The sequence below is a fragment of the Bicyclus anynana genome, chromosome 14 (assembly GCF_947172395.1).
Source record: "Bicyclus anynana chromosome 14, ilBicAnyn1.1, whole genome shotgun sequence".
In the NCBI taxonomy this organism is placed as follows: Eukaryota; Metazoa; Arthropoda; class Insecta; order Lepidoptera; family Nymphalidae; genus Bicyclus; species Bicyclus anynana.
This window is the reverse complement of record NC_069096.1, coordinates 8970086-8997605: the sequence shown is the minus strand read 5'-3', so window position 1 is coordinate 8997605 and position 27520 is coordinate 8970086. Positions and strand designations below refer to the sequence as shown.

Genomic DNA, 27520 nt, shown 5'->3' with positions numbered 1-27520 from the left:
CCATGGCATGGTGTGTGTATTCTATGGTGTTGTGTCACTGTCACTCACACAAATCGCAATTATATTATTTCCATAAAATTATTTAACAGTGCTAAACTTATTACTTACTGAAAAGGCTCTATTTATAAATATTATTGAAGTTCTTTTTCTATTTTGTAGGTCAACAAAATGCATAATTATTTTTTAAGTTGGCTAGACAAATTGCTAGTGGTTTTAGAAGAATGGAAGCTGTTATTATTTCTCAGTTTTATATTTTTCGTATATTTCCACTATACAAATACGTTTGATTATTTTGAAAAACGTAGAATAAAATATATGAAACCTACTATTTTCTTTGGAAACCTTTTGAGTAGATTGATTGCGCAGAAATCTTTTATTATGTTTCAATTAGATACTTACAAATACTTCAAAGGAGAACGTTTCGGTGGTAAGTTAAATCATCATCATCATCATCAGCCTATTTTAACAGCCCACTTTAGGCCTCCGCCTCTCTTTGAGGAGAAATAATATGAAGCTCGGACTCACTGCACTTAGGGTTATAATGTTTAATTCTTTTAACCATCATTATTAGATGTTAATGATAATGAACAGGACCACCTGGACTTATGTGCTCTCCGAGGCACCACCAACTTCCCAACTATGGGCTGAGAATTATTACTGAAAGTTTCACATAAGGAAGGAAAGGTTATTCACTCATAACCTGTGCCAGGACTGGAACTCAGGACCTCCTGATCTGAAGTCACATAGCACTGGACCAATGAGATTACCTATACGGCTAATTATTCTTAATAATTTGTATTTATGTCAATCTTATTTTTATATTAATTATAATTTTGTAGGTATATTTGAAGGAAGGAGACCAGTTTTATATGTTCTTGATCCTGAGCTAATAAAAGCGATTACAATTCGAGATTCTGACCATTTTTGTGATAGAGCTATTCTTCCTACTAATGAACCTAAATACATAAACAGGTCTATTCTACACCTACAGGTAAGTTTTATCAGTAAGTATGTCAATAATTAAAGTAATTTCTTACATAATTCATTTTTTATGGGGGAGATTCCAGACTCCTACAGGCTGAAAAATTCCTCCTACTTTCAAAATGCTTTATTTTATTTATTTTACGGCCCTGGGTACTAATCATTTAAGGACTTGAATTAACACTTCAATATTCTGGTCTACCTGCTATTTGGCCTTAAATTACAGTCTGTTCCACTTTCAGAGTTCCCTTTCTACCTTCTCCTTTATTCTAAGTTTCAACATATTCTGCTTTACAATAAAGAAAATTTAAATTTTGTTATTAATAATGAATAACATTAAAAGTTATCTAAATATTTTAGGGTTCAGAATGGAAAGTTGTACGTGGTTTGGTGAGACCTGCCTTTAGTTCTGCCCGCATAAAAAATATGTTTCCACTGATTCAGGAGTGTACAAACCAACTAATTAACTTCTTAGACAAATATAGTAAGTATCATATCACCATTTAAACTGCCATAACATTTTTTTTTGTTATTTGTATTGAACAGAGAGATCAGAGGTGATGATGATAAGGTATTTAACCTCTGATGGGCATCTATTGCTGATTATAGGGGTTTTGTTGGGACTTCTAAACAATGACCCTTCACTACCCAAAGCCATTGGCTGTCAGCAACATATTTTTCCAAATACCTTGAGGCTACAAAACCACCCAAAACTTTACATAATGGCATTAGCTGGTCAGCAGCAGCTTGCAACCTTTGAAAAAGTAGCCACATGTAGACCAAACCCTCCTGCTGGTGGTAATTAAGTTGTAAACCTTTGTATGAAAGAAAAAACTTAGAATGTGCACAATTCCTTATTTGATTTTAATATTTTTTAGACAATTCTGATGTTGAGGTAAAAGATATGATGGTACACCTGACATTAGAAATAACAGGAGTATGTGCGTTTGGAATAAGCACAGACACTCTTAAAGATGAAAATGCTGAGTTCAAAAAGGTATGCATTTACACTTTGTCTTATTTTCTATTTTATTACATCACTTGTGGAATAATATCCATTTGAAAATCTTCTTTCTTTATAACATCTTTTTCTTACATACGTACATTAATAATAAAACAAGGCTAAATACATATACACATATGTTGCTCAAAATCTTTTTATGTAGGTATTTTTGGAAACTGCAACATCATTATTATTTAATATTTAATATTAGCTTGAGGCTCCTTTTTATAATTTTCATAATGATAATACATAATATAATATAATTTTAATGAATGTTTGATTATCATAAAATTATCTTTCTCATAAGTGTAATTATAAAACTTGTTTTGTTCTAGACTGCAATGAACTTCAATAAAATGTCAGTGCCGAAAAGGATATTAATATTTTCAATTTTATTATTTGCACCTACACTAATGAAATATATGAGCGTATCGGTTTTTAACTATGAAGCGAATAAGAGACTTGTTAACATATTACGGAAAACTAGAACTGAAAGGATATTACTAGGAACTAGGTAGGTCAAATGTTTGTTTTTATGTTTGTTTTTTTACACGACTGCAAGAAAGGTTATGTTTTTCGCGCGAATCTTGTATGTATGTATGTAATATTCTTTATTACCTCATATCTTCTAAACTGCTGAATGGATTAACGTAATTAATTAATTAATTTAATATCGTTAGATTTGTCTTAATAACCCAAGTGTTCTTAGATAAGTAAAATGAAAACAACTAGGCCACTGTGAGACGCTATAGACAAGAGGTGAAAAAAAAAAATGAAGCAAACTGCACCGCAATCCGCATAGTCCTTAGATATGTGGTAAAGGCAGACACGGATCAAATGTCGAGCGGGCCTCTGGGCTAGTTAGGCGTGTTGATTTTAGACTTGCTAATTATTTCAGAATACTTGTCTCATCTAATGAACCTTTTTTATCGACTATATAAATATAACGTACATAAGTTTTGAAAAAAAAAAACTGTTGAGTATGTCGCGCTATTTACGGGACAACCTGTAGATAGATATACCTAAATATTAAAACGTAATATATAAATTACTTATTGTTCTTTTTTGTTTAAAAGATTTATTGTTATGAGATCCATCATCATATCAGCCGATGGACGTCCACTGCAGGACATAGACCTTTTGTAGGGACTTCCAAACATCACAATACTGAGCCACCTGCATCCAGCGAATCCCTGCGATTCGCTTAATGTCGATGTTGCTACAAGATTAGGAACCTAAAAGAAATTAAAACTCTAATATAGAATTCTCGGCCCTCTATTGTAAAACTCCCTTTTTTCGTTTTGTATACACTCGTGTTTTAAAAGCCCTTATGCAGTATTATCCATATTTATTATTTTATCATAGTCGACTATAATGTTCTCAAAGTTCTTAAAGTACATTTCTAAAAAAATATATTGCATTTTACAGACGAAATGACTTTCTTCAACTTTTAATTGATGCTTCTTTAACTGAAGAAAAAGATATTGAAGGCACTAAAAATGAAAGACGTAAGTTAAAATAAAATGTACTCAATACCATAGATATTCAAAATTGATTGAAAAGTAAATTAAAATAAAATACGATTAAGTACATGTAATAGAATTCTAATCTTGTAATACAAGGTGTAAGGAGTATGAAAATATACGAAATGAAATATTGCAATTTGCAAACCAATTTTGGCAACATTTTTCTTTTGTTTTCATGCAAGTGCCATTTTCGTTTACACATATTGTCAATTTTAAGTTTTAAAAGTTTAAAATAACGTGATTAAAGTATAAAAAATATGTATAATTCATCAAAACATTTAGATCACATTTTTTACTAAGGATCATCGATCTCCTATTAAAAAGTGGATGCACAATCAGCGACCAAAAAACGTCCCCACTCAATGAGTGCCAAACACAACTTCTTGGCACTCAATTCAAGTAGTTGAATTTGCTCTGAGTTTTAAATATACTTCAATATATATATATAGAACTATATTTAAAGGCCTTTAGGTATAATTTTCGTTGCCAATAATTCTAAAACAGTCAATAAATAAAAAAAAACTTTATTGATAAAGATTTAATTAGTATTGTTACGTTTAAAGACTTGGACGATGACACAGTAGACGCGCAAGGGTTGATTTTTCTCATAGCTGGGTTTGAGACGACAAGCACGTTACTGTCCTTCGCCATTTATCAGATGACTATTCAACCAGAAATACAAAATAAACTAAGAGACCATATCGAAGAGATTACAAAGGGGGAAGAGTTATGCTATGACCACATCGCAGAGCTGGATTATCTTGATGCATTCATATCAGGTATGGTTTATTAGTAGCGAATCCATTTTTTTAAAACATGATCAATCTTTCTTTTCCCACTCTCAAATAATCGAAAAGCATATGCTAGTATTTTTGTTAAATAGTATACACCCACCGCATTGTATTATTGTGAAGCGCGAGGCAAATCAAAGTCCTCGGATTTGGGTATGTCCACTTGTAAACGATAAATAAAACCCAAACCAGAATGGCGTTAGCGTCAACTTATGATATAAAGTTATGAAATATTAAAGAGAGTAAAGTACCCTGAATTGAAATTCTACCCTCCATATTTAGAATATTTAATTGTGAAGAATACAACTGTTTGACATTTAAAGATACCACAGCGTCTTCTTAATAAATCCGTTAATTTATGAAAAACTGATCGAAATACGTTAAATTTAAATGTTTTTCGTTTTAATTTTGAGGAAGATAAACTTTTTTCCTCTAGAATGTCAGTTTGCTAATAAATTTCAAAAATCATTTTATAATTTATTCAACATGGTATTATCGGACTCAAAAGGTGATTACAAATATAGGAAAACTAATGTCGAACAAAGGTTATGATTCACAACACTTGTCAGGACAACTTAATTAATAAATCAAACTGTAACCAAAATAAGATCCTAGAATGGCAGAGAATGACCTTGAGTGGAGTCACGTACTTGTGAACGATGTGTATAGGGTTAAAGGTACCTTTGACTGATATCAAACACTCCCCTTTTCCACTCAAGTCACTCTCCCCGACTATCCCAAGTAACCTATAAAGAATTACACAACAAGAGATGTGGACGACTCGAACGCCACGAGCACACTGAAGCCAACATGAGATGGAGCGACGTCATATCCGTCACAGACTACTATTTCCAACACTAAACGGCGATAACAATGGTAATTTCAGAGACGCTACGTATGTATCCTCCAGTGGCTAGGCTCGATAGGAAATGCACCAAACCGTACACATTGCCCGGAACGTCTGTGCAGCTTAAAGTGAATGATTTCATCGCAATACCCACATACGGAATCCATATGGATCCGGATATATATCCTGAACCGGAGATATTTAAACCGGAAAGATTTACACGCGAGGGGAAGAACGAAGTACCCTCACATTTGTTTTTGGCGTTTGGCGCTGGTCCTAGGAACTGCATTGGTAAGTTATTTTAAGTAAAAAATGTACGTGTTTAATATATTATGATGCAATTGATGTCTTAGTAGTAGTTGCTATAGTTCATTCAGGGATGCAATATCGTAATCAATACCGTCTTCACCATAAGGGCACACCCCGAAGGACTGACAATTTCTCTTACATATTTATTTTCAAAACCTTTTTTATGAGCACATTACACTTTTTTTACTAATCTTATCAGAAGGTATTTACAAGGCATATACTACGCCATTATATCGAATGACTGCGCCTATTTCTGCGCAGAAATCCTAAAGAAACTGTTATTATAATCGTAAAAAAAAATTAGCATCATTCTATTATGGCATATTATATCATACTCTATTTGATTACCGACAATAAATGGTCACACTTAGTATAAAAATGTTAGTATAATTCGCTCATTTTACTTTCCTAAAGGGCCCTAAATTTTTGTATGGCCAAGGGCTCCAGCCTAGTTTCGGTGATCGTAATATACATAATTATTTCTGCCATTATTGTATGTCGCTTCATATCGGTCGGGCTATTCTCAGCCCAGAATTAGGAATTTGGTGGTATTCACCCACGGAGAGCACGTTAAGCCTTTGGCCCCGATCATTGTCATTAACATCCTGACGCCCCCTACCCGTATTGCAGCGTGGTGGGTCTAAGTTCCATAACTCCTGTTAGGATGAGGCCTGTGCCTGTAGGGGGTCATTAAAATAGGCTGATTATGACGTTGTGACGTACAAACAAATTATTTGAATCTATTAAGTAGTAGCGAACGCCCGAGACTTCGTCCACGTGAAAGTTTACATAAGTTTCACGCGGACGAAGTCTCGGGCGTTTAAACTACCCTACCCTAACAAACACATAAAAAATAGTGAAATCGGTCCAGCCGTTCACGCGTGATAGCGTGTGACCAAGGGATATATGGATTCATTTATGGATAATATTTATGTGCCTTTATTAGGCCGCTGATTATAATACTTACTTACGTATATTATTAAGTATAAGTATTTATCAGTGGCCTAATAAAGGCACATGAATATTATTTACGCTATCATATTAATTAAGATCGTAAACTGCAAGTCGCGCATCAATGTTAATAAATAACAAAAGTGTTATCTCTCTTTTAAACAAAGGTATTTGCATTATAATTACAAACATATTGTTTTACAAGTTTATCGCACATTGACTACATAACCTGGTTATGCAGAATGAAATGCGTTAACCTGGGCCTGTAGCCATGTGGCACGTCGATTCGTTCTACAAACGCTCACGCTTCGAAAAAATTTAAAAATGTATGGGAATGACATTCACTGTCGACAGGTCACGTGATCAAGTTGTCGTTGGCATCTGTCATTCCCATATTTTCTATGTTTTCGAAGCCTTAGCGTTTATAGGAATAGAATCGACGTGCCTCATGGCTAATGCCCCTGCACCGACAATTCGAATGTTAATAATAATTGCTGTATATACATTATTTTTTTGTTTTGTTAGATTGTCCTTAAGTATAGGTACTTAAGGACAATCTAATTCTCGCGGAGCCCAAATCTCGTACTATAGGTAGTACGAGATTTGGGCTCCGCCATATGAAATATATAATAATTATATTCTCATCTATCTACTGTTTGGGATAAGAAATAAACGATAGAAAATATTCACATTGACACATTACAAATAGGCTGCTTAGCAAAATAACATTAAAGTAAAATAAAATTTATATTAGTTAACTACCCTATTGTGTCGAAACTGGTTATTTTTTTCTATCTTTATATATCGAACGTATCTAGTCTAAAACTTTCTAAATTAAAAAGGTGTTAGGTTTGTTGAAGGTTAGTAACTACTTATAGATAGATACGTAAAAAAATAGGCTTATTTAATGTATATAATTACGAATAATAAATGAATTCAAATTTGACTGTTTATGCTACACATTAGATAACACAACTACTTATGTACGAAAACTAATTTGCATTTTGCAAAATGACTTATCAATTAAAATTTATGGGAATAGTTTACCACCAGCAAAGTTAATTTGTCCCTATTTATATGGTCACAGTTACATTTGCAGTTTATTTTCATTGTAGTAATAAATTATATTTTTTTTCAGGTGCTCGATTTGCTATGGTCATCGCAAAAGCAACTATTGTGACCCTCGTGCGGAATTACAAATTTTCAATGTGTCCCAAAACCGAAGTGCCTATAAAATTTCATAAAAAGGCATTCTTGTTACAAGCTGAAAGTGGGATTTGGGTACGGGTTGAAAGAATATGATTTATGGATAAATCATATAATATATAATAGCTTTTTAGAAATAAGTTTTAATGTGATAGTCATGCCAGTAGTGTGATATAAATGCCAGTAAGCCCAATAACGTACAAAAGAAATTACAAATAATTACAAAGAAAATTCATTTCTAAAATAAATATAATTTATTGTACAAAACAATGTGATGTAATCCCAAAAGGATCTTATCAGTATCATGTTGTATTCATATATACATGATTACTATCGAATAAATGTGATCTTGCCTTTATATTTTTTTTTATGTGTAGATTTAGAAGTGTATTTACAAAAAAAAAAAATGTCTTGGGTCCCTAATTTCTAGTAGATTAGTCCAGAACTAATCACGAACAAATTTTATTATTATTTCGAAATTATTATCAAATGTTTTGTCTAATTTAAAAATTCTATATAGGTGTAAGGGTTTTTAGATAGTTGAAATATTTTATTTACAATTTCATAATATGTATAATGTATATTTATCTTAGCTAGTAATTTCCATTATGGTACAAAAAATATTTGCATACAAATAATCTACTATACTATATGTGATCTTGCCTAAAGTAGGTGTAAGGGTAATTAAATGGATAGAAAATAAATATTATTTATATTAAATGCCATTTATGCTAAAAATTCAATTGTTTTTTTTGAAAATACATACCTTTTACAAACTGTCTCATTCTAGAAGAGCCTGATGTTAATTTAGATGAATGTTAAGGTTGGAAAATAATATACCTACTTATTAATCAATACATACATGCACATCTAACCAGGGACATACAAATTTCAAAATTTCTTTTTCAATATCGATTCGTCATAGAGGTTTGTAATGAGTCATCAGGGTAGACAATGCATTGTTGCATCTATGACGTGCATACATGTAATTAAGTTAAAATGTGTGTTGTGAGTTCAAAATAACTTGTCTGAAGTTCTTGTAAGTAACTAGCGGACGTCCGCGACTTCGTTCGCCCTTTGACCTCCTTAATCTGGCCTTAACGCAAAGTCCGGTCTTAACGGATACCTACTAACTATAGACTACCTCTCTGCCAAATTTCATCATATTACGTCAAGAGGTTTCGAGATTTCGTGATGAATGAATGACCTTTCTCATTTATTTAATCAATATTTGCACTATAATAAAACACAAAAATTTATAAAATTGTCATTTGTCTGTCTGTTTGGCCAGAGAAACTAATCTCTGGAATTGCTGAATCGATTGTAATAGGGCTTTCATTGGAAAATAGAGGAGGTTATTGAGCAACAACTAATTGATCCTACTTTTCATACCGGAAAAATCAATGATTCTCGCTGAATGCGTGAAAAACTCTGGTGTAGTCAAAAATAAAAATAGATATTTATTCTCCTGAATTTATTTTATGATCACTGACTTTTATAAACGAGGCTATGAAGAAACCGATGGTGTTTTGTGATAAATCTTCCACTTTTCTTAATGAGTCTTCTTCTGGTCCAAATCTTTGCACCATTATCCTATAAACAAAACCATTATGAAGCTTGATTATGCATATATACTCAAGCTAGCTATTATTTAAAGGCATGTTATAAATACAAGTAAATCACATTATTATAGTAAAAGGGATATGGAGCTTAGACCCACCACACAGTTCTAATGCGAGTTGATGGGCTGGGGGTGATAATGTTTGATTCTTACCTGGGTTCAATTCTAAACTTTAGGATTTTATCTATATTAATATTATAAAGAGGTAAAGATTGTGGTATTCTAGAGGGTGATATCTAGATCTATTGGACAATTTTGTAAATTATTTTATCACTAGAAAGCTACGTTATTTGTGATTGTCATAGGCATTCTATCCCTGTTTTCTCACGGAAATGACATCGATAAAGGTAGAATAAATTTTTAACTCTTCCAATTAAGTACTTCCTTATTAGACTGCATAATCACTTAACATCAGGTGAAGTCGCATGCAAGGGTTAACTAGTCATTAAATAAAAAAAAAATATATACCTTTGATCATCTGACAGGCCAACATCTGGTAAGCCAGGTCCTCCATAAAATGGTTCTGCTGGTATGAGTTGAATACAAGGGAAATTTTCCAACGCCCATGTCACCATACCCTCATTTTCATTAACTGTTATCGTGCATGTACTATAAACTAACTTTCCACCCACTTTTAATACACGTACAGCCTAAAGAAAATTGTTAGTTAAATCAAATGATCTACAACAAATAAAACTATAGTAAACGGTATCTGTGTATATGTTTATAATAAAGCAATGTCTCCATGTCTGTTAGAGATTTAGATAATCTAATTAATGTACTGCCCCAAACTGTAAGGCAATGTGAAGATGGTATACTTAATGTCTCGACTTTATCGAATGTACTAGCTGACGACGCGCGGTTTCACTCGCGTGGTTCCCGTTCCCGTAGGAACATGGGGATAATGTATAGCCTATAGCTTTCCTCGATAAATGCGTTATTTAACACTGAAAGAATTTTTCAAATCGAACCAGTAATTCCTGAGATTAGCGCGTTCAATCAAACAAACAAACAAACTTTTCAGCTTTATAGCATTAGTATAGATTTGCTTTGCTTCCCTCTTCCTATTAAATCCGGCAATGACTTCATGTTGCCCTGGTTGGTGGCACCATTAGTGTTTTTAGATAGCATGGCTATGGTGACAGTCGTCTGTATGACGTTCATAATACGTACTATTATCGTGAATCGCGGCAAACTTTCAAAAGTGAAACGAACTATCACCTGCACCATCCTACATGGAACGAACTGTAATGATTACTGTATCGAATTTTTATTTGTATCATGCAATCAGTCAAGTGACTATGAGCAGATGGGCTGGATGATAATCAGTGATATGGGTATTCCCCAATGGAGACATTCCCAATTTGTTCAAACTGGATTATTACATATCCAGCTCCAAGTATGCTTTTCTTTTCAGGCGTTTAAGCAGTGGCGTAGCTTGCCTATGAGGGGCCCTATATCAAAATTAGTTGGTGAGCCCAATAGACGAGCGGCAAATCCCGAAAATCTCTTTAGCAGTTTTTTATGTTTTTGTTCTCCGGGAAGAGAGATTGTGGATTAAATTTTACAAATTTTCGCTTTTACTTTTAAGGGGCCGCTGTAGTCCGCAGGCCCCGTATCATAAATACGGCTGATACGGCGGTAGCTCCGCCCCTGCGTTTAAGATAGTCTAGTATGGTTTAAGATAGTGGATTGGGATACACTGCTGGATTTCTATTTTCATTTTGATAAACAGACACTTATGGTATTCTAATGTACTTATGGGCCACCGGCTATGTCCCCGCCCTCCGTACGAAAGGGGGATACTACGATTTAGTCAAATGAAAATTAAAAAAAAATAATATAGGTAGGGTAGGGTGGTGGTAGGGTAGGGTAGGGATAGGGAAGAAGTGCACATAAATCAAAGCAAAGCTTGACCAGGTCTGCTAGTAACTTAAATTTGGTAATTTTAACAATGTCCATGAATACTTACTGCACCAAACAATTTTCTTTGAACAAATTTGTAAGATTGTAACATTTTTGGTGACATTTTTGATTCCTTCAATTGCGGTCTTTGCCCTAAGCCACTACAAGGCGCATCTAAAAGAACTTTGTCAAAAGTGTTCGACGGAAATGGTGGACACTTTAAATCCGTAATCTCATCTGAATGACATTTGCGTGAATCAAAAACGAACGCCTTGACACAAGTCACCCCCTGCGTTTCACAGGTTTGCTTTATTTTAGCGACTTTCTGTTCAGTTTTGTCTAAGGCCATGATAAGTGCCTGTAAGAAATTTTTTAATTATATTACAATGTATATAATCAAAACCTCTACAAAAACATATCACATATTATCAAAAATATTTAAGGAGGGATGATGACAGTTTTTTAAATTGTATTTAAATTAGGAGTATGCTAATAGTAAAGCAATTTTGTAAACGTAACAGGATATCTGCGATTATTACTTTCGGGGCTACAGGGATTAAAAGAGTCATATTTGCGGCGCTGCCGCGGTCCCCTAATTTTCAACTAATTACGATAAAAGATTTTTAATAGATTTTGAAATTTTATTATCTTGTTTAATTTGCAAATATCCAAACAATCTTTGCTTTATAAGTATAAATTAGTTAACATTGACCTTATTTACATGTAATGTATGTATCATAAAAATAAATATATTCAAACCTAGTCACATAAGTAGAAATAAGCAAGATATTCTTAGATAAAACACAGAAGACTGGTGTATGTATGCCTTGTTTATACAGGTAGGGTTAAAAGTTGTTAATAAAAACATACAATCGAATTGAGAAGTCTCCCATTTTTGAAGTCGGTTAACAATAATATCTTCATAACCATAATAAATATGTAATTACTTTATTATCAGACATTTCAGCGAGATGAGTGGTTTTATTTCCCGGGGCTGCACACATGTCTAATATATGCTCATAAGGTTTGGCGTCAACAACCCAGCCCGCTACAATTGATGGAAAATTCTGTAGTAGTAATTGTCCCTTGGGGCAAACTGTTTCATTAATTACTGGCAATCTTGATGCAGGAAGCAACATGTGTATTGCGACTCCACTGGAACAATAACAAAATTATAATATTGCTTGACGGCTTCCAGAGAAGCTATCAACTAACAATTCATATATGACCTATTCACCTCCAACTGGTTGGGAAAGACAGTGCTAGGAGTGGGTATGACAATAGACCAACAGGGTGAGGATTGAACCACCACCTCTCGTTGATGAGTCCAACCGCTCTTACCATAGAACTTTTGAGGCTTTCGTCTTTCTCTTAGTCTAGACATTGGACATGCTAAATGGCCTGCTTGGTACAGGGGTGGGGTTTATGTTTGTAGTAGTTTGTTATGTGAAACTAATAACCTAAATAAAAGGCTTTTTTATATTTTGAGACAAATATCTTAGCAATCCATAGATTTACAGAGTGGGTGCTTTGGATCCCTGTTCTAATGTAGAGCTTGCTGCAGTTCTCGTGGCTTTAAACAAGTTATAGATATTTTGCTGGTAATCCTCTCGCACCTACTTCTACGGCGTACAGACTAACCACATAGCCATTTTTAGTTAATTTGTTAGGTCATAATATTTATTCACTTTTATATTCTTGTCCTTCGAAATGTTAGTCTCTCACGGCTCAGTAAGCTCTACAAGTACTATTTGCTTAGTTTGTTTAGAAAAAAGTAGTAAGTAAAAAAGTAGAGACTAAATTTTGGCAAAAATATTTTGATTACAGTGTTGGAAATCTTACTAAGCTTGTATTTCATTATCAAACAGCTCATAACGCAACATTTTCAACTGTCCAGTGCCAACATACAGTTTGCTCCCATCATATTTCAGTTTGAGGCCTCTTTTACACTGACCATCCAAATCAGCATAAATGTCAACTTTTTCATCCAGTTTGCAGTCTGAAATAAATACAGTTATGTAAATAAACTTTGGCATTTAACTTATTACCTAATCTTTGAATTTACTAAATAATATGCAGGGAATAGCAATAGCTGTGCCCTGCTGTTTCACTAGCAAAGATCTCATTTCTGTAGGAATATAGGAGTTGACCTGAGTCCTTATAACATTATATGTAAGTGAAAGTTTTGTCAAAATCAATGCCCAGTCATAGGAGATATTAGCCAGTCCAACAGACATGAAAGAGGTACCAAATACATATATATAAAATGAATTGCTGTTTGTCAGTCTCACTAAAATTTGAGAATGGCTGAACAGATATATCTAAAAGGTGCGAAAAATTAGAATAATTCCCAGGAAAAACCATAAAAACAACCCATTTCTATTTCCCATACAAACATTTTAGAGTCAATAATTATAGATCTTAAGGGTAGGGTAGTTTTTGACGACCTCCTTGGCGCAGTAGTATGTGGATTTACAAAACAGAGGTTTCGATCCCCAGCTGGACAGATTGAGATTTTCTTAATTGGTCCAGGTCTGGCTGGTGGGAGGCTTTGGCCGTGGCTAGTTACCATCCAACCAGCAAAGTCGTACCGCGAAGCGATTTAGCGCTCCGGTACGATGTTGTGTAGAAACCGAAAGGAGTGTGGATTTTCATCCTCCTCCTTACTAGTAAGCCCGCTTCCATCTTAGACTGCGTCATCACTCACCGTCAGGTGAGGTTGTAGGTCAAGGGCTAACTTGTAAAGAATATAAAAAAAAAAAAAAAAAATAGAAAAAAGGGCATGGGATAGAGAATAATTGCACATAAATCAAAGCGAAGCTTGACCGGGTTTGCTAGTTTTAAAAAGATATATTAGCCAAAGCTTGTGACACAGTCCTTATGAAAAACATTGTGCCAGCCATAAGTAAGACAGCTCTGGTAAAATCTTAATATATCTATACTAATATTATAAAGAGGTAAAGTTTGTAAGTTTGTAACAATTCTTTGAAATGGGGTAATCTTCGGAACTACTGGTCCGATTTTAAAAATTCTTTCACCAGTAGAATGATACGTTATCGGGGAGTGCTATAGGCTATATATATATTTTATATTTCTATCATATATAACTACTGAGTTATCGCGGGTTTTCTCTTACAGGTCGGACCGAAAAACTTACTTACTACTTATTCGCATGCGCTGCCTCAACCATTGCGTATAACTGAAATAAATGTATGGAGGCTTTTTGAACCTTTAAAAGTTCTACAAAAAAGTCCGCGACACCATATATCTATCTTTTATATTTTAGCAGATATAGTACCTTTAGTACTTTAATAAATTATTTAAATTTTAAACTAAGGTTTACGTCATTATTTACACAACTAAACTTAAATCCTTATCAAAATAAATTATTTAATAATCACAAGGATATTATAGAGATAAGATTTGGCCTTTACAGTATGTTAATTAGTTATATAGTTTCGGAGATAATACAAAATTTCTAAAAGTCGCAGAAATGCCGCTATATGACGCCCCGCGGTTTCAATTACGTGGTTCCCGTTCCCGTGTGAATATGAGGACCAAACATAGCCTATGAGATTTGCAAAAAAATTTTCCAAATCGGTCCAGTAGATCCAGAGATTACCCCTGACAACAACACAAACTTTACCTCTTTATAGTATTAGCATAGAAGTCGCTTGGGAAATTATAGTCTTTTGGTCATTGCACCACGCACAAAAGGCTGGACCAATTTTGCTGAGGGTAGGGATAGGATAGGGGTAGGATAGAGGTCGGGTAGGGGTAATTTAGGGAAAGTGTAGGGTAGGGTAGGGTACGGATAAGGTAGGGGTAGTGTAGGGTAGGGGCAAGGTAGAGGTAGGGGAAGGATATGGAACGTATAGGGTAGGGGAGGAGTAGAATAGGGGTAGGGTAGGGTAAGGTAGGGTAGGGGTAGGGAAGGGTTAGCGGTAGGGTAGGAGTAAGGTAGGGGTAGATTAGGGGTAGGGTAGGATAGGGTATGGATAGGTTACGGGTAGGGGTAAGGTGGGGGAAGGAGAGGGTTAGCGTTAGCGGTAGGGTAGGAGTAAGGTAGGGGTAGGGTAGGGTAGGGTTGGGTAGGTTTACGAGCAGGGTAAGGTAGAGGTAGATAAGTTTACATCAATTTTTACGCGGACGAAGTCGCGGGCGTCCGCTAGTATAATATAAATGCAAAAGATCATCATGAAATTTCAAAAACCACTTGACATACAAAGATGAAATTTGCCAGGGAAGTAATTTATAGTTAGTAGGTGTCATGTGTGTAATGTGAGGCCCTATAACAGATTTTGTTACATTAAGGAGGTAAAAAGGTGAACAAAGTTGCAGACGTTCATTATTAGATAGATAATTTCATAATATACCTACTAGTGGGGAGACCAAGTACTCCTGGAGCATAAATATGAGACCCTCTCAACACTGCCGCTCCACACATGGTATCAACTATAACTTCGCTTGAACTTCTCTCAACTGCAGTACCTTCAGGCCACTGCTCAATGACAATACAGTCAGGCTTCACGAAACTTATCTTGGGAATTGCTGAGCTGTTTAATTCCTTACTTTGCTACAAAAAGAAATATTATTTAATTATACAATATTATTAAAACTATGTACCTATCTATAATAATTAATATTTGTTAGTAATTTGTTCTACAAAAAAAGAAGTATCACTTAATGATGCTAAAAAGCTGAGTTTGTTGGTTGGTTGAAAATTTGGTTAAAGTTATGAGAGTTGGCTCCCTTATGAGGGGGTTCCTCCCATCTTCCCTTGACAGTCATAGCTTTTATTATAATATAATTTGTATCGAAAATTCATAGAAGGATCTTCTACAAGATGTGATGGTATTAGGAAGTAGAAAGTTCTCAGGAGTCTTCCAATACCCCTACAACATTTTTTTCTTGTTTATGCCCTGGATAGCAATATGAGTTTGCATGTTTTATAGGTAATTTTTTAAAACCCAACCTAAAAGTTCTAATTCGGGTCCGCTAGTAAAATAATATTTTACTAGCGGACCCGCTTTCCGCTAGTAAAACATATTTCTGTGTACTTACCACTTCTAAAAACTTTTGCAAAATATTACAATCAAAATTTGCTAACTTATTTACTCTAAATATTGTATAGTTAGGTGCTTTAGAAAGCCAACTCTGTAAAGAACTTAAAAACATTGCTTGTTTTATTATTCTATAGGGAAATGGGAATAGCCACAACAATTATTAATAAGTTCAACTAAAAAGCAGGAAATCGAAATAATATCTTTATTTATCTTAGACACTTTCCCATACACTTATACTCTTTGTATAGCATAATTCTGTGTTTTAGGTTTAGGTTTTTACTTTTAAATAACTTATTCACTTATTATTCATTTATGTTTTATGTACAAAAATTAAAAATATCCTATCAACTTTCAAGTTTGAATTTGAAAATCAATAAATGTACCACAGACGTACACAACTACGTATAATCAATAATTGTGCGAATTTTCTGACAGATGCTAATGTCACTTTGTAAAATAATGATACCATATTTATTGTCATAGTGATGTCTTGTTCTGTATAGGTAAAAAATAGTGCCTCAGATCATTCACTCTCAAAGAGGAATTTTGAACAGAAAGTTCTATCATAACGCTTAGTGACAGACGGTTGAAAGAAAAATTGTGTTAATTATGTAATTGACCAATTTTTTACCTATTTGCCCTGATCTCTGAGGGTACGACTACTTCCGATTTGAAAATTTAGAGTACCTAATGAAATTTATAATAAAATTCTAAGAATAAAATATTCATTGTACAAAAAAAGTGTTACAGTTGTTATTTAGTTACAAAATCCTCCTCCATCCTCATAAACTTGGTGTTTTTGGGAGGATGGCGGGTTCACTAGTATGCTACTTATTATCTAGTAGCGGACCCTGTCAAGCTTCGCTTTGACTTATTCCCTACCCCTATCCTATTCTAATACCACCCTACGCCTCCCCTTCTCTTACCCTACCCCTACCCTACGTCTACCCTACCATACCCTACTCAAGCCTACCCCTACCCTAAGTAAGTATCCTTTTTAATGTCCTTCTCCTGGTTCTAAGGTACCTCTCCACGGACGAAGTCACAGGCGTTGCTAGTCATTAATAACATAACATGAAAAATCTGATCTATTAATTAAAAGCATTCATTTAGTTTTATTTGTCTCAGTTATTAGTCAAATTAAATAAGGTCTTAGAATAATTTTATTTTCATCACTGTGACTCAAAATAGGTTTTACGTTTATTATTAAGCCATAGACTGAGAAATTTCTTAATAAATAACAGATGTAACTGTTATTTATTAAAATTATTTACTAATTTGGTTCAGAACATATTGAGTGAATCATGATCGTTCACTTTGTCACATCACTATTTTTGATTCAATAAAAAATGGTATCACAGGAAACTTCAAAAGAGATCGCAGAATTCATTATTCGACTATAGTACCTATACCGTACCTATACACTATAATATATATTATAGATATAGATAGTGTCAGACAGCTGATATAATTTGTTTTGAAATTAAATGAAAAATGTCTATAATGTATGGAAGATGATAGACTACTTTTCCGGCTGCTCAGAGATTTCGTTTCTGACTCTTGTCAATGTCTCATTTTTATATTTGTTGATTTATTAATTGTTAATAATTTTAGCCCAAAGTTTTCATAATTATTCAATTTTTAATGTTATTACTCGTTGATAAGGTTAATAAAATATATTTATTTATTTATCTTATTGACATTGCCAGGTGTCAGAAAAGCAGTCTTTGAGAGATTTTATTTTGAACTTTTGAGTTTCTCAGATAGAAAATTGAAAACACAGATTAAATATACCCAAGAATGCATGAATGTTAAAATAAAATAAGTGTTACCAAATTCAGAAACATAATTACCCTAATTTGATATGACAATCCAATACATATCCAACTATTCCTAACAATAAATACTCCTAAAAATCACTTCCGCTAAGTTCACCTTCAAAAATAAATAAATATAACTATAAATTTTGTAACTTACATACAGCCTGTATTAATGTTTTTTCTTCTCTTATGCGTCTATTTTTTTTACCCCTACCCTACCCTACCCCTACCCCTACCCTATCCTACCCTACCCCTACCTTATCCCTACCCTACCCTACCCATAAGACCTATACTTGTCTCTAACGTTTGTATGAGAAATACAAAAGGGGTTTTTTATGGTTTTCTCGCCAATTATTCTAATTTTTCTCACCTGTTAAACCTTATCTTTACCTCCACAATTATTTCAAGACTAAGTCTAAGATAAGATAAATTAGTTCAGCCGTTCTGGAGGTTTAGCGAGATCAACGAACAACAATTTTTTTTTATTATAGAAATTATGATTAAAGTAGATTGCGCCGTCCTATGTCTCAGAGGAATATTAAATTATTTTAATTTTTTATTACCAACAAGGTGTGGTGCAAATGAGATAAATAATTTAAAAGCATTTGATAAAATATAAATCACATAAATAACATGTAGAATAGCGAACTATTTGCAACTGATTACATTGTAAATAATATGTATATTTAAAGCTGGCCACTTTCGCCAATACGTGGCATAGGCACGAACAACTTCCACGTTCGCCGCCATTTTGACATCCAGCGAATAGTAGAGACTTCAGTGGATTGAAGCATTTTTACTTGATATTAATTAGAGTTTCTCGAAAAAAAAATACGTAAGTTTATCGTTTTGTCTTCATTAATGTTGATTATTAATAATGTGTCGATGAAAAATCCCGGTTGACGTTAAACCCTGGGTGGTGACTCCTAACAGAACAACCAACAGCGGTGTCTGCCAATCTTTGTCTTATTTTTAACGTTTAGACTTGTTTTATAAAATTGAATTGATTTTATATAATCATTTCATTTGTATTAAAATCACTCTGTGGGAACTGCAGTGGGATTTAGCCAAGTACGTCTTATTGTGCCTGGGACATGCCATGTCATTATCATTGATTAAAGTAACATAGTGTCCGATCCGATGAGTCAGAGTGAATGTATTTTCTAATAATTTCTCTTTCAGACGGCTTATAAAACAACAAAATGGGGAATATGTTTGCAAATTTATTTAAAGGCCTGTTTGGCAAAAAAGAAATGAGAATATTGATGGTTGGTCTTGATGCAGCTGGTAAAACCACAATCCTATACAAACTTAAATTAGGAGAAATTGTAACAACAATTCCCACAATCGGTAAGTGCAATATTTATAATCATGTCCATTTATATTTGTTTACTTAAATTAATGTGTAAATTTTATCAATAATACAATCAATTTAATCAATAGTATAGTAATGTACAAAAATGTATTCTGCTAAAAATAACTCCGTAGCAATAGATCTTTGTGAAGTATTAATACTGATTAATGATTCCATTACTACCTACTGACTGATATTACAGATATGTAAAGTTATTTGAACATGTGTTACAAAACTAGCAGGGAGTTTTAACAAGCATTGTGAAAAATACTTCATTAACACAATTTCTGTACATTTATCTTGTAAAATCAGTGTTATACAATTTTAATAAAGTTTCCATTAATAGATTCTGTCACATTGAAACTACAAATAAAACCTTAAAAAATGATTATTAGATTTAAAATAACTCTGAAACAACAATATCCAATAAACTGGAACAGCATTTGGCTTTTTTAACATTGAAGTAATTTAGTAAAGTTTAGTTTAAATGTCATGTAATTTCAAACAATATAACTAGTCAATCAAACTTATGTAAGAATTTATTGTGTGTCATCATATGGCATGGCAGTGATTGTGATTTTGATTTGACTATTTAATTTGTTTAAAAAAAATCTTGTTTCTTATTCTGCTATATAATGTACATAAGTTTGATCAAAGAACTGCCCAATGTTTTCAACTGAACTTCGAATCTTAATTCAAAACAACATCTCTAGGCCTAGCATGCATCAATGAGATATTTCATGAAGGATAAAAACATAGTCAACAGTAGTGGCAGAGTTGAAATACTCTCTTTTTCCTCCCAATGCAATAGAATTGTATTTTCAATTTAGTCGTTATTGGTTAACATTTGTCTTGTCTTTCTTTGACTCTATCTAGCTATTTCACTTCATAGATTTTGAATGCTGATCAATATATAATTTAGTCCTAGGTATGTTTATAGTTATTATTGCATTTTAAAATGTGTGTCAATATACAGCAACATTGAATTTATGAAATATAATTTATCAAATTATGCAAATTCTAGTTATGATGAAGTTGAAATAATTATGCAATACATTACATTGAATTGTGGTCTTTTGCAATTAATATTACACATAAATGTAACTTTTTAACCTGGCTCATTAAACCACTGTATTATTATTTGCTTTTGTATGAGTATGAAGCGAAAGAACTGAACTTTCACTGAATATTGGTTGAATATGACATCTTGCATTTATGAGCAATGCACAAGCAATATGAATTAATATGAAATGACACTTTTAAATCTACATAATAACATAATATATGTCATGATTGCCAACTTAATTTAAATGGCAATTGCAAATATAGTCATTAGTCTTATTTAGATATACCAAGTTGTTTAAGTTCTATATTATAATGGGTCACAATTGTTTTCAGGATTTAATGTGGAAACTGTAGAATACAAAAACATCAGTTTCACTGTTTGGGACGTAGGCGGTCAGGACAAAATCAGGCCACTATGGAGGCACTATTTTCAGAATACACAGGTAATTTTACAGTTTTTAATTTGATGAACCTCATCTGTGACGCTAACGTGTGACCAATGAGATAACAAAAAATGGAAAAAATTCAACCAATGGTGGAGCAACCAGAAATACTGCTATCTTTTTCTTTGCATTAGTACGAAAGAGATGGGACTATCCAACTCCAATGCCATTGGACAAAAATTTTGTCTATAGTTCTCTTCACTGGTTGCATGTTAGCACCAACTGATAAGTGATAATGGCAGGAGTATGCTGTGTGGTATCTTCAGCTTTAACCACTAATTTTTGGGTGGCTTTGTACTGGTAAGTTGCCAATTAGCCACAGTCGTAGTCTACCACCACACAAGACCATTAAATTATATAAATTTAATTAAATCCAGTTCTTCTGCTGTTTGAAGGCATTAACAACACTGTTAAAGTTTGCATTAACTTATATGTATAAGAGAACATAAAATATAAATTCACAAGAGTGTAAACCTTTGCAATTCTGAGTTGATATTTTATACCGAGTCTTTTTTATATTTAAGTGTGTAATTCATAGCCTGATAGACTTGAACCCAGGACCTGATGGTCCAAAGCCACATAGGCTAACCACTGGACCAATAAGGTAGACTGAATGTTGTATTGAAGTTAATTTCCTCTCTCACATGCCTTTGCTCTGTACAATGCAATACTTATGGTTATGTTAAGAAAGTCACTGAAAATTATTGAGAATGTAAAGATTATTTAGAATCAATAAACTTTTACTTTTAGTTTATATTGTTGCTATTCAGTTAAATATTTAGTTTCTAAGCCAAAAAAAATCTCTATTATTTAATTATCTTTTATGTATAACAATGTAACACTTTTTGTGATTATTGAAATAGGTTTGGTATCTGCTGTGATAATGAAATATTATGAGTCACTATTTTGTGCTGTATTTTATTGTGGGAGCGCCTGCTAGTATGGGCTGATTATGTATGTGGTTTTAAATGGCAAATTTAATAATTTTATTTATATAATTCAGTGAATATCTTCATTAGAATATAATTAATTTCCAAGCAATGTTAATAAGATGTGTCCTAAATATCTTACTATTTTAGATTTACCTTGAACCTTAATAATTCTTAGGTTGATAGGTTAGGGAGCCAGACTGAAACCTGAGAGTTCTAGGGTTAAATCCCTGTCCATTTTAGTTACATTTATCTTTTACAGCCGAAGCCCACCGGTTTCACCTGTGTATTTCTATTCCAGTGTGAATACAAGGTTACACATACACACACAAATAATTTGACTTTCTAATGATAAAAAAATCAATAGTTTGAAATTATTTTTAATTAGTCAAAAATAAATAAAATGAAATTTTTTTTTTTTATTTTTTTTTATCCAGATCCGGAGTAGATCCAGATATTACCCTACAAATACCACAAACTTTACCTTTTTATTATAATATTTGTATGGATATACAGTATATCCATACAAATATACTCATAAGACAAGACAGTCTTTTAAGAAATAGGTCATTAGAATATGGTCTGTAGAAGTAGAGTTATGTTTTTTAAGTATATGTGTGTATGCATCTGTATGTGTATATTTAATATCTCTATTTTGGACACTGTTTAGCTTATATCTCTTAATGATTTTTCACATACAAGATGGTATTGTCACGCTTACTATGACAGGGATATAAATTCGTACACATTATTATTTATGTGTTCCAATTATAACGTAATGCTGTATGTACTAAATAATTGTTATAAGTTGATATTAGTCAGAGATAGAAGATATTAAGGAAACAAAACTTCTATCCTCTGACACATAAACATGATTTGCAACTTATTAGTAGTATTATACTAGTTGATGCTTGCGACTTCTTTTGCGTGAAATCAAGTTTTAATCACAGGTCCTGTGGGAGTAATGAATTTCTTTTTATGGGTAAAAACTAAAACGACTATTTCAGCCTATTTGTTAATTAAGAGAATGTTCTATCTCTAATTTAATAAGCTAGTTGACACTTTTTTTAAATGGTCTTAAACTGATCGTTATCATTCTACTAGATACGCTGTCGGCCATGATGTTCTATATTTTCACGGTTTCATGACGTCACGTTAATTACGGAGAGTTTGACAAAAATATTACTTTGACGTTTAGTACATCAAGTAACATTGTGACGTCACAAAATGGACGACAGCCTTTTTGACGCTTGGAAAATTTTCTAAAATACATGAATTTTAAGTCAAGTTTTATTTACTTAACTTTTATATTAATTGATATTGATATATTTCAGACCCTTATTCCATACTATACAAAATTAATATTGTTTATGTTAAATTTGATATGAGTCAACTACCCTATTTACAACCAAAACAGTTTCGTACTTGCAGCATGAAGGAGTAAAACTCTCACACAAACTTTTGCCTAATTATAATTTTAGTGTGATATTATTGTTAATTTTTTCTATGTTTTGTATTTCCAGGGTCTCATCTTTGTAGTAGACAGTAATGACCGAGAGCGTATCGGCGAGGCGCGCGAAGAGCTCATGAGAATGTTAAGTGAAGATGAGTTACGAGATGCTGTACTGCTAATCTTCGCAAACAAACAGGTAATTTTTTTTTTTGACTGACTGTAGACCGACAGAGAAGAAGACTGTATAAGGAGTGGGTACGACAATAGACCAACAGGGTGGGGGGATCAAACCTCAGTGATGGGTCCGACCACTCTTACCGTTTGAGCTATTGAGGCTACTAAGGTTAAGGTTGAGATACTGGTTTGGTATTTGACCCATATGTACTGTATTGCCCATAATGTAGGGTTGTTACTTTACTTGTCATCGAGTTGCATGCATAAGGTTTTTAGTCATGGGCAACACTAATACAAATTACAATAAGGAAAATTTCTTCTCCATAGTTCCGAAAGTAATGATCGCAGATACTCTGTTACTTCTACAAAATTGCTTTACTATTAGCATACTCCTAATTTATATGCAATTTAAAAAACAGTCCTCATCCCTACTAATGTGAATATTCCACATTTGCGGATGCAGATCTGTGACATCTACTTTGTTTGTCTCTTATGGTCAGCCTATATGGCTTGGGCTATTAGCTTTGTTTTGTTCTAAGAAAATGTCAGTGATAACTGTCACCTGGAGACAGTATTGGTGGTTTTACACATCATCCATCAGGCTTGAATAGCACTTTGTCAGTCCTGGTCATTATCATTTACAACATTATAGTGATTGTTACAAGATTCAAAAATTATCATACTAAGCCCGCCATCCCACATTTAAGCAGCGTGGTGGGTGACAGCCCTATCTACCTCTCCTTTGGGGAGAGAGGTCTGATCCAGTCAGAGACCTTTGAAAGTATGGCTGATAATGTTATATGTTCTTATGATCAAGTTATCTCAAAACTATTGATCCAATTTTCTTGAGCTTTCGTTCTTTAAAAGCATAATATTTTTAGAAATGGTTTTTGTTTTTGTTTTGTAATATAAATAGGAAAGATTATAATTTTAAACAATTTCATTTCATGTTATGCTAGCTGACGCTCAGCAGTTTCACACACGCAGTTTCTTTGCCGTGAGATTACGGGGATAAAATATAGCCTATGACACTCATAAATAAGGTGGCTTTCTAGTGGTAAAATAATTTTCAAAATCGGTTCAGTTCATCCGCGTGGAATTCAGATTTTCACAAAACCCGCGGCAACCATGGATTTTTCCGGGATGAAAAGTATGTGCCTATGTGTTAATCCAGACTAAAATCTATTTCCATTCCAAATTTCAGCCAAATCGCTTCAGTAGCCTCAGCGTAAAAGAACCTAACATACTTACACATTTACACACTTACACACAAACTTTCAAAATATTAGTGTGATAGTACCTAATTAATTGTGTCCCTAAAGTGTATTATAATACTTAGGGAACTCGTCATCCTCACAAAAACGTCCAGTTTATGAAGATGACTAATTTTGTACCCTAATGAAAAATGTACAATTAGAATAAAAAGAGTGTATGTTGTATAAATGTCCGTAGGACCTGCCAAACGCCATGAACGCGGCGGAGATAACGGACAAGCTGGGGCTGCACTCGCTGCGCAACCGCAACTGGTACATCCAGGCCACGTGCGCCACCTCCGGCGACGGCCTGTACGAGGGGCTCGACTGGCTCTCCAACCAGCTCAAGAACGCCAACCGCTAACCTCCTGTGCACCCTCACAGACTAATCTGATTACTGAAAGAGACTATGGTTTAAGATATGTTAACTTTATTTGCTATAAATTAATACGATGTATTATGTGCGGTATCATTAATGTATTAAGGTAGTATTCCGATTTTGGCGACCGCGACGCGCGAACGCGACCTGCGACTGCGATCTGCGACCGCGCGACCCACTGCTTTATGATCGCGCGTCGCGGTCTCCGGCTTCGTTTAGTGCTCCATATAAATTCATACTAAGCAGTGGGTCGCGCGGTCGCCAAGAACGGAAGGCTACCTTTACTGTGTCACCGGCGGCCCTATCGCTTGCACCGACGCCCGACGCCGCGTTGACTATCCGAACTATGATATATTGATTTGTACAAAAACATAGAGGTCGTATGCTGTACTTAGTGCGATGCGGTAATCAGTCAGGGATTGCGTTTGTACTGTCTCTGAACAAATAGTGTGTAATATGTAAAGATTGCAAACGTAAGTTTATTTTTTCGCGTTTTTGAAAATGTATCTGTAAACAAATTTTCTAATCAAACGAAACGGTGTACATTAAATTGATCGCGCATTGTGATGTGGATAGGTAGGTACATAATATGTGTAGCTGACTCGTGATATAATGAATCACAGCATAACTTGTTTTATATGTATACTATAATGTGGAATAAGTTGTCGTAATAAAGTATTTAAAGTTAATTCACTTCAATGACTTTAATTCACTAGAGTAGTATTGCCTGTAGTGGGGGTACAATTGGATATTAATCATTCAAAATATATGCCTGAAAAGTAATAGTACAACTGATAAATCCATTCATGAGATATAAAGGTAGACTTTTGTTCTTGGCGACCGCGACCTGCGACCGCGCGACCCACTGCTTTATATGGAGTACTAAACAAAAGTGGTCGCGCGTCGCGGTCTCGGGCTTTGTTTAGGGCTACATATATATTCATACTAAGCAGTGGGTCGCGCGATCGCAGGTCGCGGTCGCCAAGAACGGAAGGCTACCTTAAGGATGCTCGACACTGTCGGAACCTATTCACATCGCTTTGTGGTAGTTTTTCTTACTGACTTCACTTTCCACTTTTGTATTGTGGTTGTACTCACTTTGAGCGTATTCCTCTAATTTGAACTAACTTTTTTTAATGATGATAGATTATTGTTTATCGAAGTTAACTAGGTAGAGTAAGCTGTTATGTATTTTACATTGGATCACATTTTAAAATCATTTCAGGCGGCGTCTATCGTTTGTAGAACGGCTCGTCGCGACCTGCATTTATAGTTGACTTTCATGACGAACCGAGATTTAATTTAGATATAATATGTATTAGATGGTCATGATATGTTGGGAGTGTCCTGCGCAGGAACGAGTGGTCAGAACTCTCGATGGTACTCTGCTCTTACACAATTAATTATAACTTAGCATTTTTATAATAATTTAGAAGAAATTGTTAAAACACAATTCAAGGATATGAATTATGTTGGCGTGTGGTGGAGATTAATTATTATTTTTTATTTTTATGATGGAAATCAAGAAGATTCAATGAAAGCGAAATGTGACATTCCGGTTTGTCTTATGCTGTATTATGGAATAAAATATCCTCACCAAATATCGTTTTTACTTGATATCCTTTTAGTATTTTTGTATGGGTCTGTGTAATTATTACAAATAAAAGTTTATTTGTTGTATTTTTATACTCCACTCCAACTCCAACTTTAGAATGAGTAATTATACTTATTTTTCTTCATTTTGGATATAGACATATAATTAGGTATGTATAGTCCATTGTTACTATTTTTATAACACTCGTAAAGTAACGCTTATTTCACCAATTTTTATATCGTAATGTATCTCATTACGCACATGTGCCGTAATGTAAAGTAAAATGCATTTGTGCCGTAATGTAATATAAAACCTTTGTTTAGCCGTCTAAAACAAACGATATATTTTTTTAATCCTGGCAAAGAGTTTTTATGTCGGAATAGTGCTCAACATTTTATGAAAATTAACTTTGTGAGATAAAATATAATAAAAAGCCATTTAATTCTTTAATTTTAATAATTTTGACAATAAATGTCAACCATTTATTTGTCTCAGAAACACGAAAATATTAATCTACTTGACTAGTATTACTGGCTGTTTTTGGTGCATTTGCCTAAAAAAAAAACGCTGGTGTTCGTTATCTGTGCAAAAATGATAAGCGTATCAAAATGTCATCCTAAGGAAAACAGGCAAAGATGCAAATTCGTTTTCAGAAAGTGTGTTTCCTAGCAAATGTGTTATAAAACGTCGTATTACATACGTGCGCTTTGATAATTACAGCCTCTGCTTCCTTACTATAGCTCTTGCCTTTGGCTCGAGCTGCAATATCGCCTCGGCTTTAATTTTCATTTACCGCACTTATATCATAATGTACTAATCGCTCATTTACGAGTACAGTGATGGATGGATG

At 33.8% G+C, this 27520-nt stretch overlaps 3 protein-coding genes across 3 annotated transcripts; 2 read left to right on the top strand and 1 right to left on the bottom strand.

Annotated features, from left to right (window-relative positions):
* The first annotated feature begins 26 nt into the window (after window positions 1-26).
* Window positions 27-8352, top strand: LOC112052172 (cytochrome P450 9e2). Its single transcript, XM_024091148.2, has 9 exons — window positions 27-427; window positions 840-991; window positions 1342-1465; window positions 1860-1978; window positions 2320-2498; window positions 3413-3492; window positions 4074-4289; window positions 5188-5439; window positions 7547-8352. Exons 1-9 carry the CDS (start codon window positions 169-171, stop codon window positions 7708-7710), a joined length of 1545 nt encoding a protein of 514 aa, XP_023946916.2. The 5' UTR covers window positions 27-168; the 3' UTR covers window positions 7711-8352.
* A 697-nt stretch (window positions 8353-9049) lies between these two features.
* LOC112052173 (tRNA (cytosine(72)-C(5))-methyltransferase NSUN6) lies at window positions 9050-16583 on the bottom strand. The gene is made up of 7 exons (XM_024091150.2): window positions 16205-16583; window positions 15521-15716; window positions 12983-13139; window positions 12088-12295; window positions 11208-11498; window positions 9704-9885; window positions 9050-9207 (listed from the first exon to the last, which is right to left on the bottom strand). Exons 1-7 carry the CDS (start codon window positions 16316-16318, stop codon window positions 9075-9077), a joined length of 1281 nt encoding a protein of 426 aa, XP_023946918.2. The 5' UTR covers window positions 16319-16583; the 3' UTR covers window positions 9050-9074.
* A 2120-nt stretch (window positions 16584-18703) lies between these two features.
* Window positions 18704-26677, top strand: LOC112052176 (ADP-ribosylation factor 1). Its single transcript, XM_024091154.2, has 5 exons — window positions 18704-18861; window positions 19209-19376; window positions 20779-20888; window positions 23341-23466; window positions 24897-26677. The coding sequence occupies exons 2-5, from the start codon at window positions 19229-19231 to the stop codon at window positions 25059-25061; spliced, it is 549 nt and encodes a 182-aa protein (XP_023946922.1). The 5' UTR covers window positions 18704-18861; window positions 19209-19228; the 3' UTR covers window positions 25062-26677.
* Window positions 26678-27520: the final 843 nt, after the last annotated feature.

Excerpts from the sequence above, each read along its gene's own strand:
- LOC112052172 (XM_024091148.2), top strand. The coding sequence starts at position 169 with ATGCATAATTATTTTTTAAGTTGGCTAGACAAATTGCTAGTGGTTTTA. Across the intron at positions 3,493-4,073 it reads AGGCACTAAAAATGAAAGAC|ACTTGGACGATGACACAGTA; the intron begins GTAAGTTAAAAT and ends TTACGTTTAAAG. Across the intron at positions 4,290-5,187 it reads TCTTGATGCATTCATATCAG|AGACGCTACGTATGTATCCT; the intron begins GTATGGTTTATT and ends TGGTAATTTCAG.
- LOC112052173 (XM_024091150.2), bottom strand. The coding sequence starts at position 16,318 with ATGTTTTTAAGTTCTTTACAGAGTTGGCTTTCTAAAGCACCTAACTAT. Across the intron at positions 13,140-15,520 it reads AGTACTTGGTCTCCCCACTA|ACTGCAAACTGGATGAAAAA; the intron begins GTAGGTATATTA and ends TATTTATTTCAG. Across the intron at positions 9,886-11,207 it reads AAAGAAAATTGTTTGGTGCA|GCTGTACGTGTATTAAAAGT; the intron begins GTAAGTATTCAT and ends AATTTTCTTTAG.
- LOC112052176 (XM_024091154.2), top strand. The coding sequence starts at position 19,229 with ATGGGGAATATGTTTGCAAATTTATTTAAAGGCCTGTTTGGCAAAAAA. Across the intron at positions 20,889-23,340 it reads ACTATTTTCAGAATACACAG|GGTCTCATCTTTGTAGTAGA; the intron begins GTAATTTTACAG and ends TTGTATTTCCAG. Across the intron at positions 23,467-24,896 it reads TAATCTTCGCAAACAAACAG|GACCTGCCAAACGCCATGAA; the intron begins GTAATTTTTTTT and ends AAATGTCCGTAG.